At 35.9% G+C, this 15,870-nt stretch overlaps 1 protein-coding gene across 1 annotated transcript in view; it reads right to left on the bottom strand.

Moving 5' to 3' along the window:
* The window catches only part of FAT4 (FAT atypical cadherin 4), a 174,143-nt gene that overhangs the window by 27,344 nt on the left and 130,929 nt on the right, over window positions 1–15,870 (bottom strand). The window contains 2 exon segments of the mRNA XM_041758576.1: window positions 10,517–11,014; window positions 11,017–14,865. Coding sequence (XP_041614510.1) covers window positions 10,517–11,014; window positions 11,017–14,865 — 4,347 coding nt within the window.

Below are 15,870 nucleotides of genomic sequence, written 5' to 3'. Positions count from 1 at the left end.
AGCAACAGGAAACTTTTACAATTCATAGATGAAGAAGAGCTCCTTGAAGGCTAAAGTTTTGCCGAAGAAATTGTAAAACGATGGCACAGACCAATGTAGGTCTGCTCCCATATCCAGCTTTTGCAAACCTGTTACTGTCAGTTAACCCCTAGATAGGCCAATTCAGAGTAATTGGCCAGTCCTATTTGTTTTTGTGGTGGTGGTGGTGGTGGTGGTGGTGGTAATTTTTTTTAACAATGTGTTCTAAGGCCACTTTTCTATAGTTTTTAATTATTGTAATAATTGTTTTGTTAGAGTTGTTTCTAGTTTTCCAATTCCCAGAAACAATGAGATGTTATAGAGTTCTTTGTTGTTTTTCATTCATTGATAATGAGGATTTAATTATTTAATTTAAATAGTTTGTTTCTGTAAAGCTATTTTCTACTTCTTACCATGATTTCATTAATGCCTTTATTAAATGTCTTATGAAAACATGTAAGTTTTATATGCACAACTAGACTCAATGTTAAGCATAGATAATCCATTTCACCATGATTACTATGCTTAAAACATAGTCAAAGTTTTGTTTAATTTAGTTCTGTTTTTGTGGCTTGATTATGTAGCCACAATTGTTCTAGTTTAAAATTATAAGCGTGAGTCAGACCTCATGACACTAACTAAACACGTTTCTCTACATCACAGGGTCATAAACAACATTTTTTCTTTAAAAATAATATTTGGAACCTCCTTAAAAGGCAAAACAGTAACAATTTTAGAATACCTTTCCATCCTAGGGGGAAATAATGAAAATAAACAAGTTACCAACCAAAGGCACAGAAATTAGGCTTTAAGAATTGTGCCAATGAGTTACATTTAATAAATAGGCAGAATGACTTTATTATAAGCCGGTACAATATCACACCAGAGATGCTGTGGCATAGAACTCTCTCCCATGGTATTTTCCAATTGGATTTCTGTCATATTCCTTTAGAGAAGTGGATTTTTTCCCGTGATATTAGTATTGACCAACAGAGAATAAAAAGGACCTATGAGCTGTACTTTTAATTATTTATTTGCTATCAAGAAAGTCACATCCACTCCATGCATTTTTTTCCACTGTAAGATCTACATATTTCACATGTGTTATCGGACTAAGTAAGTTTTCATTTTTCTTTTTTTTTTTGAAAATTTCTTTTAGAATTATGTTAAAAATAGCATGTATTGAGGCAGGTGTCCTTGAACAATGCTGGTGTTTTAAAGAAGCCAACCCTGCGGTTGAAAATCTACATAGATAGAACTGGAGGGTATTATGCTGAGTGAAGTAAGTCAATCTGAGAAGGACAAACATTATATGGTCTCTTTCTTTTGGGGAATATAAAAAATAGTGAAAGAGATTATAGGAGAAAGGAGAGAAAATGAGTGGGAAATATCAGGCAGGGAGACAGAACATGAGAAAATCCTAACTCTGGGAAACGAACAAAGGGTAGTGGAAGGGGAGGTGGGCGGGGGACGGAGTGACTGGGTGATGGGCACTGAGGGGGCACTTGACAGGATGAGCCCTGGGTGTTATGCTATAAGTTGGCAAATCGAACTCCAATAAAAAAAATACACACAAAAAGAAAATACACATACAACTATTGACTCCCCCAAGAGTTAACTCCTAATAGCCTGCTTTGACCAGAAGCCTTACCAATAATATAAATAGTTGATTAACACATATTTTGTATGTTCTATGTATTATATACTGTCTTCTTGCTAGAGAAAATAAAATGTTATTAAGAAAATAAGGGAGAGAAAATACATTTACTGTACTGTATTTATAAAAACAAAAATACACATAAAAGTGGACCCACACAATTCCAACCTGGCTGTTCAAGGGTCAGCTGTACATACAGACTTTCTAAGTATAGTCAGTCTAATATTGTGAAAACTAGTTAGTGGGTCACAAAATTACAACTTTACTTCTTGAAGACTGCAAACAGGGAACAAAGAGTAACCAATTTAAGGAGCACTATCATGAACAATTGCTCAGAAATTTGGACATAGGTGCTCTACAAGAAAAATATATAAGTGTATAAAAATGCAAGTCATTGATATCACAAATCTCAACTATATCGTCTTTGGAATCCTCAGAAAAGACTGTCTTTTAAAATTTTGGTTTAAAAAATAAAATTTTGGTTTAAATAATGACAACAAAAGAAAATTAGATGGTTTTTGTTTTGTAATTTACATAAAGAGGTTATCTTATTTTCCCCTTACAAAATTAGAATTAACATATACATCTGAGTTTAATTTAAATATAAACTGTACACTATTTTAGTTAGTCCAAAGTTAGGGATGGAAAGAAACCCCAAATTAAATAAAAGTTACTTATGTATTAAAATATACAACTATGAAAATGGCAGAAGCTACAACTAAGAAAATACTAGTTTAAGAATGAATTTCTTTTGAAAGTTAAATTCTCAATGGAATCTTATTCTTTGAGTATACAACAATAAAAGTAGACATTAGTAAGAGAAAAAGAATCAACCATTCATTTTACATTTTAATGTAAACCAAGGTTTTATTTTCTTTTCCCTAGTAGGTGGATGTAAAAATTTTTGAAAAAATGACTCTGCTAGGGGTTAAGTATATCGATTTATTGTTGAGTTTGAGAAAAAAGAATAGTTTTATATGTTGGTGTTACAGTATGCAAATTATTTACCACTCAAAAATGTGGTTTGATTACTCCACTTGATGAGTATTTTCTTTTTTTATAATTAGTAAGTTTCAAAGCAGTTACCATACTAGATTGAAAGACACAGTTTGAAAACTCAGTATTGCCATTTAAATTATTATTAAAAAGACTTTTTATGTGAAGGAAAGATGTTATATGTTTACACAGAATTAAAGGAAAGCCTTAAAATACGAATTTCTCAGGTCTGGAAAGTTCATGCTCTATTATCTAGTTAGAAATCAGCAGCGAATTCTGCATTGTTCCCCACACATCTATCTACTTAAATTCTCGTTAAAGGCATAATGCTTATCAGAGAATGCAGCAGTTTGAATTACTCTAAGATGCTTCTAGTACAAAACATCTGATGTGTTGGAGCACCGTGAAGCCAAATCTCGGATCATTAACTTCATTAATACTGCAAGTCAATTAACAAAATTTGTCGGAGCCTTGAGGTTTGCAAGTACACTGATAGGGCTTGCACAAAAAAACACAACCCTATCTCTGGAACACAAAAAGCCTTTTTCTATTAAGGTTTGTTAGTTGTGATAGCGTCTGTTTACAAGAATAAACTGTTCTCATTGCTTTGCCATCCATCAATTAACTGTGTTGATATAAATTATTTATCATAGAAGGAGGTGTGCTTCGAGAAGTATAAACCCCTAGAACAGGAAGAATGGGAATTGCTGAAGATGGAAATGCATGTGTAATGGGAGGCCGGTGTATCCACAGATTTTTCAAGTTTATAGTTTAAACTTACAAAAGAAATTTAGCATGTATCTTCATGTTTGGGGCAGAAGGTGAGCTGCTGTGATCACCTGTGGTCTTTTTAATAAGGCTGTATATTCAAATTCCATTCTTTCTAATAGAACATTTTAATGTTGATTATGTGGAGCTGAGCTAAATTTATTCCTACCTCATAAATGTGGACACCTATGAGAATATGATGATTTCTTAGATTATATGTAATATATTAGATCACAATTACTACTTTTGCATCTCTTGTATTTATACATAGATAGAAGGGAGATTTTGTGAACTATCAAAGTCCATTTTATATCTAAATTGATTATATTATTAATAAATATGATTTCATAATATATATTATTTATCCTGAATATGCTTATGAGTTTTTTTGTTATTTTAGCAGAAATTAGCTTTTTTTTTTTACCCTAGTAAATGTGTCCTATTATTGTGCAAGGACCTATGAAGATAGCTCATCTAAATATCCTGATCGAATAGCATTGTTTTTTTACATCAAAAGAAAGCAAAAAAAAATCATGTTTAAGAGCTGCTAGGAAGAAAAATTAAAGAAAAAATCTGTTTTCCTTTTGTATTTTAAAACATATGCGAATACAATTTCAATGAAACTACAGATGATGGTGCATAATGACATCCCTAATATCCATGATAAGCTTACAAATATGTTTGCTTTCTGCAGAAATAAGAAACATTTAAGCTTCCAGTAGCCTCTTATTAATGCTTTCATAAGCTGCAAATCATATTTTAAAATAATCAAAATGAGTGATTCTTCTGTATCTCACAGAAAATTTCATTTCCTATCCATTCACTACATTTTGTTTATATTCTACAGTGTTCTGATCACATGATCATTGACAACACTCATGTATGACTTATGATTTTAAAAGAATGACTCAGTTACAACTTCCATCTTCATGAAAGAAAAGGTTTGCCAAGTTTCTTAGTAAAATTACTATGCACAACCTGTATATAACTTTATATGTCTGAAAAAATTCCTATTTATAATGTCAAATGTCATAAAAGTGATGAATGGACAAATCTCATCCTCCCCTGAAATATCAAGACTTACTTGAGAGCATAGGAAAACTTCTCCATATGGTAATAAACCTTGGCCTTACTCCAAATACCACACCTAAAATGCATCCAGATGTGTGAAAGTGGATGGGAAAGGTTAAAGGGGCTATGAACTAATTCTGTTAGGAGAGACCCAGATTTGAAAATAAGCTCCATCTACATGCTGCATTTAAAACACCATTCCTTGAAAGACTTAATGCAGGATTGTGCTGCAAACAGTGGAAACCTGGAGCAGGGAGACAAATGATAAGTGGTTCCTGACTATAATTGGGCTTTCTAATTAGTGTTCTATTAAATGCATGAAATGTTCATCCGTGTAGGAAAAGAAATACTGGATTGGTAGTTATTAAGCTGCTAATTTCCTCCAGGATCCCCTGAACTTCTGAGGCATGAATAATATGAAAGATATTTTCTTTTGATTTACTGAGGTACATTGACAATGATGTAATTTCTGGTATTATTAAATCTTACGAAAATCTAGAAAGTAATTTTTCACATGCCCTATGTTATATTAAATCAATTCATTCTTTCTGAAATGCTGTATTATAGTGAATCAAAGCTCCACTGAGTGATATAAAAGGTAAATTATAGAACAATTTTTTAACAATGAAACGTGAAGTGATTGTTATTGAATGTTAAGTCTCACCATTTTTTTCAATTTCCTTTTGGTTATTTTTCCAGTAATTAAGAAGAGATCAGAAATACAGGTTATATAAACAAATTCATATTCTCAAAATCTTCATTCATTTAAAAAATCCTTATTTTATATGTATTATGTGATTCTATGGTTACCAACTTGAAGATAAAATTTTAAAAATATAAATGATAAATTCATATATTATCAGGAATATACTGGTGGCAATGTGGTAATAACCATATCCCTTCATATATTTTTATTGTAGTTGTTCCATAACTTTCATTTTGTATTTATACTCCTAAAGGATGTTCACACAAAATCTCTGTTCAGCTAACAATCACTCCCTGTAGGATTCTTAGGATTAAGTCTCATGGTTTGCATCAGTGCATAAGCCACTCACTTTTCCAATCTTTAGCACAATTTCTAACTTTATGTGAAATATACAGTGGTGGTGGCAATCGTGTGTGTGTATGTGTGTGTGTGTGTGTGTGTGTGTGTGTGTGATAGGTTAATATCTGAGGATTATTTTAAACATAAAGCTAAAATCTCACAGTTCCAATATGTAATGCCACAGACTTTAAAAATCATTGAAAAAATTCAGGTAAAAGTTTAAAGAAATAAATAGAGTGCAAGTGATTGGAAATAGTTCTGATGATCAAAAAAATATTTGAACATATATAGGTTTTGGATAAAGATTTACCAAAGCATTAGTACTTAATTTGTATTAATAAAAGTAAACTAGAATATATATTTTTAAAAAATCATTCTATGAGGTACACATATGCTTATGTAAGAATCTTGTCCTATGATTTATTAGCTTGATTAGCTCTTTAAGATATTTTGATGCATTTGCTCCATCTTCCTGAGTCGGGTTAGCTGGTAAAGACTACCTAGAAAGACTAACTCAAAATGATCCTTCAGGGATTATCTTTATAAAGAACTTTAGGGGATCCCTGGGTGGCGCAGCGGTTTGGCGCCTGCCTTTGGCCGAGGGCGCGATCCTGGAGACCTGGGATCAAATCCCATGTCGGGCTCCCGGTGCATGGAGCCTGCTTCTCCCTCTACCTATGTCTCTGCCTCTCTCTCTCTCTCTCTCTCTGTGTGACTATCATAAATAAATAAAAATTAAAAAAAAAAGAATTTTAAACAGATTCAGACATTTGAACAACACATTCCTAATTTAGTGTATGGATTAAGAATTTGTAGCTATGCTTTCTGTTATACTGTTTCCTGTAAAACAAAATAAAAAAATAAAATTATCAGACTTGAATTATCTGCTAATTTTACTGCATGGACTATTCGTATAGAATTTAAAACAATGAATTACACAAATTCAAAAAAGAGAAGATTCATATTAATCATTCAACTTTATGTTTACATCATTCTTGATTTGCTGGATTATCTCCAACTATGCAAATGAAGACTAAAATGAGCTCTAGAGAAGGGCAGTATGTAAAATCACCACAGTAATTTCAAGTTACTTTTGTAACTTCAAATAACTTTTCTTACAGAAAGAGGTTATGATCTAGTCTTTGGCAGCTCTGGCTCTAGAGTCACCAGAGTATAGGCTGAATTCTCTATGACATACAGTAGGGGTAATAATAGTATCTTTCTATGCCAGATATTATCTCTTGACACTCAGCATCATTCTTATCTTTCTGTATTGCAGGGGTCGAATGACACAGAACTATTCTAAACTCCTTTCCAGCAGTGTTTAGGATTAGATTTTGCCAGTGGGTAAATTTTGAATGATATTTAAAGAGTGAAAGTGAAGCAAGGACTGTTCTGGGACTCACTCATTGCAGCACTGCAGGTAGACAAGATGACTGGCAGTGGTTTCTTGCAATACCTACTGTATTTGTTTTGTTTAAGATTTTATTTATTTATTGAGATGGAGCAGAAAGAAAGAGAGAGAAAGCATGCACAGAAGTTGAAGGGAGGGGCAAAAAAAGAAGGAGAGGCAGACTCTTCACTGAGCTGTGAGCACAACACAGGGCTGGATCCCAGGACCAGCTGGGTCTGAGCTGAAGGCAGACACTTAACCGACTGAACTACACAAGTGCCCCCTTACATTGTTCCTATTGCTGAGATTATTGGTGAATTTTCCAGACCTTCATTTTTAGCCAGTTTAAAGATTTTGCAAGCTATTTCCTAGTATTAAGTACCTTGCTACCTGAAAGTCTGGAGGTGATTTCAGTTCTTGATCAACCTCCTATCAATACACTATCTCGTGTGTTTTGTACAGATCCAGTAGAATAATAGACAAAAGTTCTTAAAAGATATCATGGACTTGTCATAATACCCAATGGCAAATATAAACCAATGTGTGATGAAGAATTACATACAAATAAAAAGCAGAGACTCTGGAGTCAAGCTTACAGTGAAAACTCATTTAGAGCACCTTCTGTGCCATGCTTGAGGCAGGTTATTTAATCTCTTCTAACTTGTCTAAGACCCAATATTTTGTGCCTTTAAAATGGAAAGAATAATAGTGATAATGCAGTTTCATTGAGTTTGGAGAACTAAATGAATAACTAACTAAATAATAATGTCTACAATGTAAAGAACTTTAAGCAGTGCTCTGTATAACAACTTGATAAATGTTATACGTATTTTATAATGAAAAGAAGGGAAATCCTAAAAGCTTCAACTACTACATTTAGAAAAGGATGCAATGTATATTTAAATGTAATGAATCAAAGAAAGGAACAAACTAGAGGGAAGTAATGTTAAAGAATTAGTTCTATGCCCAATCACGAAGCAACATTTATGCTGAATCAGCATATGGGGCTTTCGCTCATGCCCATGGTACTTTCCCTGTTTCCTATCTATTATCAAGTGCCTTCACACATTTTTCATTCTAGGACTAAGTATAGACTCATTTTAAATCTAAGTACGAATGAGTAGATTATACTAAAATGGGCAAAGAAATAATCTTTATTGTTGAATTCTCAAAAGAGGAAGTTGTTTTTTGGGGAAAGACTAAGGACAATTTTCTAGAACTTCTGAACTGATAACATGGATATAGCCCAATTATTCATGATACTGGGAATACAGTTGGGGTAAAATTCATACTTTGTGCTATTGAGGCTTCTTGTCTTTTTAGAAATTCTGTGCTGCACTTCTACTATTGCCACTACATAACACCGCTACTACTAATACTCTTAATTTGCATGGGTACTGATTGAACTCCGGTAGGTGTTTTACAAGCATTATCTTTATTTATTACAACAAACCTAAAAGATAAGTAAGTATGACTATTTTCACTTTGCAGATGAAGAAATTGAAGGTCAGCAAGGTTAAATGACTTCCCAAAAGCTATAGCTAAATCAAAAACCATAAAGTCCTTTGATTCTTTTAATTGTATATTATTTCTGCCCCTTTTCTTCACTTGTATTTCAAGGTTATTATCAGTAGGCAAAGCTTGTGTGTTCTGCTTTGACTTATTCAAACTTGCTTTATGTCGCCATCAAACAATTTAATTCTTCAAATATGAAACCATAAGTATATACATGATGGGCACCTTTTAAAAAATATAATAACTAGGGGTGCCTGTGTGGCATAGTTGGTTAAGCATCCAGCTCTTGGTTTCAGCTCAAGTCATGATCTCATGGGATCGAGCCCTGGGTGAGCCTCTACACTCAACAGGGAATCTGCTTGAAGATTCTCTCTCTGCTCCTTCCCTACCCACCCCATGCTCACGTGCTGTCTCTTTTTCTCTCTACCTCTCTCTTTCTCTCAAATACATAAATAAATCTTTTAAAAATATAATAATATATATATATATATAAAATAGCTAAATGTATTTTCTTATAAAAACTTCTTTTGAAATATTATTCTGCAAAATTCAAAATATTACAAATAAAAAATATGTCCTGGTTTTACCTACCTCACTGGTACTTTATATTGTGTTTATAAACACTGTAAAGCTATCCAATGTAATATATATGACCTAACACTGTATAGCGTGCAAATTACAGGAGAGACTTTTTCTCTCCTCAAATTTATTAACAACATAATATTTGGGGATCCCTGGGTGGCTCCGCGGTTTAGCGTCTGCCTTTGGCCCAGGGCGCGATCCTGGAGTCCCGGGATCGAGTCCCACATCGGGCTCCCGGCATGGAACCTGCTCCTCCCTCTGCCTGTGTCTCTGCCTCTCTCTCTCTCTCTCTCTCTCTCACTCTATGTCTATCATAAATAAATAAATGATTCTTTAAAAAAAACAACATAATATTTATACATATTTGAAGGTGCACCAACAAACCATCAGCTAATAGATAGGATAGATATTAGATAGATGGATAGATAGATAGATAGATAGATCTAGACACTGATGGAGACATGTAATTTATACATCATATCTTACAAGATGTCAAAGACAAGCAGAACATATTTGCTGCTCTATGTTTTATCATGCTTCTAAAATGTCAAGGTAATTATGCTTCCATTTTGTTGTGGCTTATGAGAGAAGTCAGCTATTATGCTTTCTACCTGATAGAAATACAAGGCATTTTAACTTAAATCTTAAAAAAAACTGCTTTTGGGCAGCCCCGGTGGCTTAGTGTTTTAGCGCCGCCTTCAGCCCAGGGCCTGATCCTGGAGATCCGGGATCGAGTCCCACATCAGGCTCCCTGCATGGAGCCTGCTTCTCCCTCTGCCTATGTCTCTGCCTCTCTCTCTCTCATTCTGTGTCTCTCATAAATAAATAAATAAAATCTTGAAAAAAAAAGAAGTTCAAGAAAACTAATTAAAACAAAAACAAAAAAACCCCACCTCTTTTGCTCATTTTTCAAGACAGTGTGGATCAAACTTCAATAATAATGATGGCAGTGATTTTAAAACATGGTGATGATAGAAGAGTCAAACAGCAATAATTGTTAATAGTTATTTAGGACACAAAATGGTCCGGGTCTTATGCTTTAAATATATTATGTCCTTTAAACTTTAGAACACTCTTATTTGAAAATATTGTATTCTCCTCGTTCTTAAATAAGACCATTAGGAGTTTGACTAAGACCTCAAAGTCTGGAAATAACCATGTAGGCTTACCACCTGTCTCTGTGACAAATCTGGGTCACCTTAGAAAACTTACCTTCTCTCTACTTCAACTTTCCTTATTTGTTCAAACTGAAAAATAATTATCCCAACCTCATAGATTTCTTGTGAGAAGTAAATAAAATAAATAAGGGTAAAGTGCTCAGAACAGCGTTGGCCAACAGTAAGTGCTTAAAGCGTTTACCATGATTATGCCCATTTTTTGGGAAAAATCACTTTAAAATGACAAAATTCACTGCTCTCTATTATACTCGACATGACTCAAATCTTAGGGAAAGAGCCAAACATTGTCCTACCTGTGTATCCAGTTTTGCAAACACAGTTGAAGCTTCCTGGAACATTTTGGCAGACAGCACCGTTCTTGCATGGACCGGGCAGGCACTCATTGATATCTCTCTCACAGGCCCTGCCAGTGAAGCCATCTGGACAGCTGCAGGAAAATCCTCCTACTAAATTGTGACAGGTCCCACCATTGTGGCAAGGGGATGGAAGGCATTCATCTATATCTATTTCACACCAGCTACCAGCATAACCTGGCAGGCACTTGCATAAGAAAGGCTGCAGAGGTTCATTTGCCACAGTGATGACGGGAAGACTCTCGTGGCTCTTTAATACAGAGCTCACAGCCAATCTCCTTATACAGCTCCCTCCATTCTGACATGGGCCATGAATACATGAGTCATGATCCACGGATTCTACCTTTACTCCGCTCTGCCGGAGGAGGATCTCTTTGATGCTTTCAAAAAAGGTAGCTACACCACTGGGATTCACATATTGATTATTGTTTCGCTTACAGCTGCTAAAAGAAACGTTTTATTGTTCTCTTCATATGCACCATAAAGTTGCACAGCAGTCCCTAGGCCTGTCAGCTGGGAGCTGGCAATGCGTAGAAAATGAAGGTAGTGGTTAGTCAAAAAGTCCTTTACTGTTGGAACACTGAGACGCAGTAGGATGCTGTTATCCACTGTGGCATTAGAAAATCCAGCAAAGAAAACTCGGATATTGCTCGTGACTGTGCTGTGAACTCCATCATTGCTAAGGACAGTGAGATCAAATGTGCCATCTGTTGATCGCGGCTGTGAATTTAGATCACAAGTACCCCTTGGAATACTGAACAGGCTTGTAACTCCCGAAGTAAGGGAGCAGTGGAAGGTGTCTAACACATCCGGATCCTGTGGCTTCACAGAACCTAGAATCCCACCAGGAAACAAATTGCCATAATAATTAACAAATATCTCCACAGTCCGAGACTGTGAAGGATTATCATTTTGGTCTATAACTGTGATATGCACAGTTCCTGTGGAAGACATTTGAGGAACACCAGAATCCCTAGTGATCACAGACAGATAGAAGTCTGCAATCTGTTCTCTGTCAATCTCTCTGGTTGTGCTCAGAACTCCTGCAGTGTTCAGACTAAAATAATTAGTGGCGGGACCTGTGCTCAGCAAGTAATAGGTAAAGGGGCCTTGATTTGGAGGGAGATCGGGATCGGTGGACTGAAGGGTCATCACCAGAGTTCCTGGGCGTTTGTTTTCCATAACTTCGCCTTCGCTGACAGTCAGCATGGGTCCATTATCATTTATATCTTCTAGGGTAACTAACAGGGAGGCACTCCCTGTAGCTGAGGGGGTCCCTGAATCAACAGCCAAAACTGTGAGATTGTAGATAGGGAGGGTTTCTCTATCCAATTCTGCAGTGACAGTGATCTGTCCTGTCTGTGGATTAATGGAAAAGGCACCATTTTCATTCCCTGATCCAATGAAATAAGAAAACCTGCTCCAGCTGGGGACAGAGTCTGAGTCAAAGGCACTGACAAATGTCACATGAGTTCCAGTTGGGACCCCTTCACTGATCTGAACACTGTAGATGTTTAGACTAAAAATGGGTGGGTCATTGGCATCAAGCACAGTGACATTTACGATGACCTCATCGATATCTGCACCCCTAATGCTGCCAAAATTCTTGGCCAATACCTTCAAAGATACCCTTTCTTCTTTCTCCCTATCAAGAAGTCCAGAAACATAAATTTGGCCAGTCTTCTTATTGATCTGGAAACCCTTCTTTCTACTGTTACCAAAAATCAAATAGTGTACCTCCCCGTCAGCGCCCAAATCACGGTCACTGGCAAATACTTCTCCGACAATAGTACCTTTGGGAGCTGCTTCTGAGATTTCAAAATAGTAGAGTTTGGAAACAAAGCGAGGCACATATTCATTTGTCCCTTTTAATTGTATATTAATAGTGGCAAAACTGCACCTTTCTTCATCAGGGACATTGAAGGCTTTCACAGTAAGATGGTAGCTCTGCTTGGTTTCAAAATCCAAGAACCCTTGAGTGGTAATGACTCCTGTGTTCGGGTCAATGACAAAGAGGTCACTGTCAGATGACTGAACGGTGTATGCGATCACAGCATTGGTTCCAGAGTCAGCATCTGTTGCATTTAGGTGGATGACAGTTGTTCCACTTGGGGCATTTTCCAAAACAGTAGGGAAATATTCATCAGGGAAGAATACTGGAGAATTGTCATTCACATCAATCACATTTACAGTCACACTGCAGTAACCCGTTCTTGCAACCCATCCTCCATCTGTTGCACTAATAGTCATTTCATGTTTCTGGCATAATTCATAATCAAGAGCTTTGGCTAGTGTTAATATACCTGTGGAGGAATTGATTGCAAAAATGCCTTCTTCATTTCCTGAAGAAATACTGTATCTAATTAAGCCATTCATAGCTGCATCTCTGTCTCTTGCAGAAACAGTTCTGACAATGGCCCCGATACTGTGGCTTTCGGGGATGGTTGCACTCATGTGACTTTGGGAGAATTCAGGCGTATGGTAGTTTTCCTCGGTGACAATTATTTGAACAGTTGCTTGGGATGATAGTGGAGGGTTTCCTTTATCTCTTGCAGTGACAGTGATCAAAAAGTTTTGATTTAAGTCAGATATCAGGGAAGATGCTACTGAAATCCACCCTGTACCATTGTCCAACTTAAATTTTCCGAAATGATTTTCATTAGAAATTAAATATTCCACTTCAGAATTCAGTCCAAAATCTCTATCATCTACTGCAGTAACTTTGATTAACTTAGTACCAACTTTAACATTTTTGGTGACTGGAGTGAAATATTTAGTTTTGAGAAATTGTGGCGCATTGTCATTACTGTCCACCGTGTTGATGGTAACTGTTGTCTCACTTAGTAATGAAGGATTACCTCGATCTGAAGATGTCACTATAAAACTATGTCTGTTGATGTTCACATTACTGAAGCCACTGACATTCTGGTATTTTAAGACCTGTTTATTGAAAATCTCTCCTGTGGTGGCATTAATCCTGAAATACTCTGACTGAGATTTTATAAAATAAAACACCTGTCCATTTGATCCCTCATCAGGATCTGTTGCAGATACCTGAGTCACTTTGGAGCCAATTTCAGTAAGTTCAGGGCAATCTAAATAATAGGAGGGTCTGCTAAATCTTGGAGCATTGTCATTGACATCCGTCACAAATATTGTGACGTCTGTACTTACGGTCCACCCAGAATCATGTGCAGAAACTCGGATTCGGTAGCGGTCCGTATCTTCTCTGTTTAAAGGTCTACTAATTACAATATCCCCTGTGCTGGGATTAATTGTAAATGGAAGACTTGTATCCATTATGGAATATCTACTAATTGCATTTATACCAATGTCTTCATCGGAAGTTGTGACACGTGTAACTGTGTATCCTAAAGGGGAATTTTCAGGAACGTAGGCACTGAATATTTGAGAAAACCTAGGGGCATTATCATTTTCATCCAAGATGTTAATGATAACTTTTACTGAGGTACTCTGAGAAGGAGAGCCTTTGTCTGAGGACTTTATGGTAAGCACATACTGTGATACTTTTTCCCTGTCTAACGGCCGAATGCTTCTAATTTCACCTGTGGCATGATTAATAGTGAAACTATGTTCTTTGTTGCCATTAACAATTTCATAATCTAACTGTCCATTGGGTCCACTGTCCTTATCCATTGCTGAAACAGTAAGTATTTTGCGAGGAGAAAGGTTTTCCAATATTTCAGACACAAATGGATCTTCCTTAAAAATAGGGGAATTATCATTGACATCTAGGACTGTTAGATCAAGTTTCTCATAAGAGGATAAAGGAGGGAAACCTCCATCCCTGGCCTCTATCCATATGACATATTTTTGTATCTTTTCAAAATCCAGAGGTTGACTAATGGACACTTGCCCTGTTAATTGATCGATTTGGAATGTACTGCCAAGGTTCCCACTTGCAATATAATAGGACAAAGGTTCTCCTCTCAAGGAGGACCCTGTAATGGTGGTGACAAGAGTGCCGACTGGCTGGTTTTCAGGAAACATGAAAGTCTGTTCTTTGGCTCTGACTTTAGGGAAATCTGCCTTGTTCACAAATCTAACAGTCACTGTGGTAGAATCTGTCTTTGGAAATGAGCCACCATCTTTTACATGTACAGAAAATGTCACTTCCGAAGCCCCATTTAGTGGTCCAGCTGCCATAATAGCTCCTCTCAGTGGGTCAATGTGAAATTTTTCAGAGTTTCTACCCGAGAGAGAGTAATGCAGTTCAGAATTGGGTCCAATATCAGCATCTGTGACTGTAACTGCAAAGACGAAGGAACCTATAAAAGAGGGAGTGTGCAGTTATAATCACATGAAACCCAAATAAAATATTTGCTAGTAGATTAATGTATACAAAATATTATGTTGCTCCCTAATATCACTTTACTTTCTCATGATTACTGGGGGAGAATAGTAATTCCTATATTATCTCTGAAATTCCCAAGTCAGATCTACTTAAAGGTAGTCTTCAGGGACTGACCTTCCATTTTCTAACTAAAACCCATATGGTCTACTGGATTTAATATTTTTCAGTATGCCTTTGAGAGAAGCACAGGGAAGAGCAATGGCTAATCATTCAGAATTATAGTTCCTAGGAGGAAAATCTGTACATAACACAACTTCCAACAAATATGATACTACATGAGCTCTGCTAAAAGCTCTGTCTCTACCCAATGAAAAAAAGATAATTGCTCTATATTGTCTTAAAACCTTGTTGAATTGCCACACAGGTAATCATGTCAACAAAATTTTTAATATGTTTTAAAATATTATTTCGATTCTTTATATCCACTGTTTCTTAGCAACATTTGTGAGCTATTATCACAAGGAGATAATAAATCAATTAGATAAATCAATTAGAGCAATTATAAAGTAGTATGAAATAAGAACTGAGGAAGACTGGACTCAATTTGGATTCCAAAAGTTAGTGCTTGGGATGAATGCCAATGGAACAGATTGTACCAGGAATATGCAGAAAAACTGCCATAAGGACATGTTTTTGATATAGTGGTTCAGAAACTTTTTCCAAACCTGCACACATACCCCTGCAGTAAAGTTTGTGACAAAAGTGAAAAGTCTTTTATTAAGGCCAGTGATCCTGATCAATTATAATAAGTCTAATGAGGAAAAGATGCATAAGCATTACATACTCACTTTTTATAGGGGATGCTATATTGCATCACCACACATTGGATGTAATTAGAATCATGTCTGTCAGCATCATTTCAGCTAAAGGCCTTCATCAAAGATTTATGACTTTGATATTGACATTTCCTTTTGATAAA

The sequence above is a fragment of the Vulpes lagopus genome, chromosome 6 (genome assembly GCF_018345385.1).
Source record: "Vulpes lagopus strain Blue_001 chromosome 6, ASM1834538v1, whole genome shotgun sequence".
In the NCBI taxonomy this organism is placed as follows: Eukaryota; Metazoa; Chordata; class Mammalia; order Carnivora; family Canidae; genus Vulpes; species Vulpes lagopus.
Note: the sequence above shows the minus strand (reverse complement) of the source record. Positions and strands in the feature narration are given on the sequence as shown.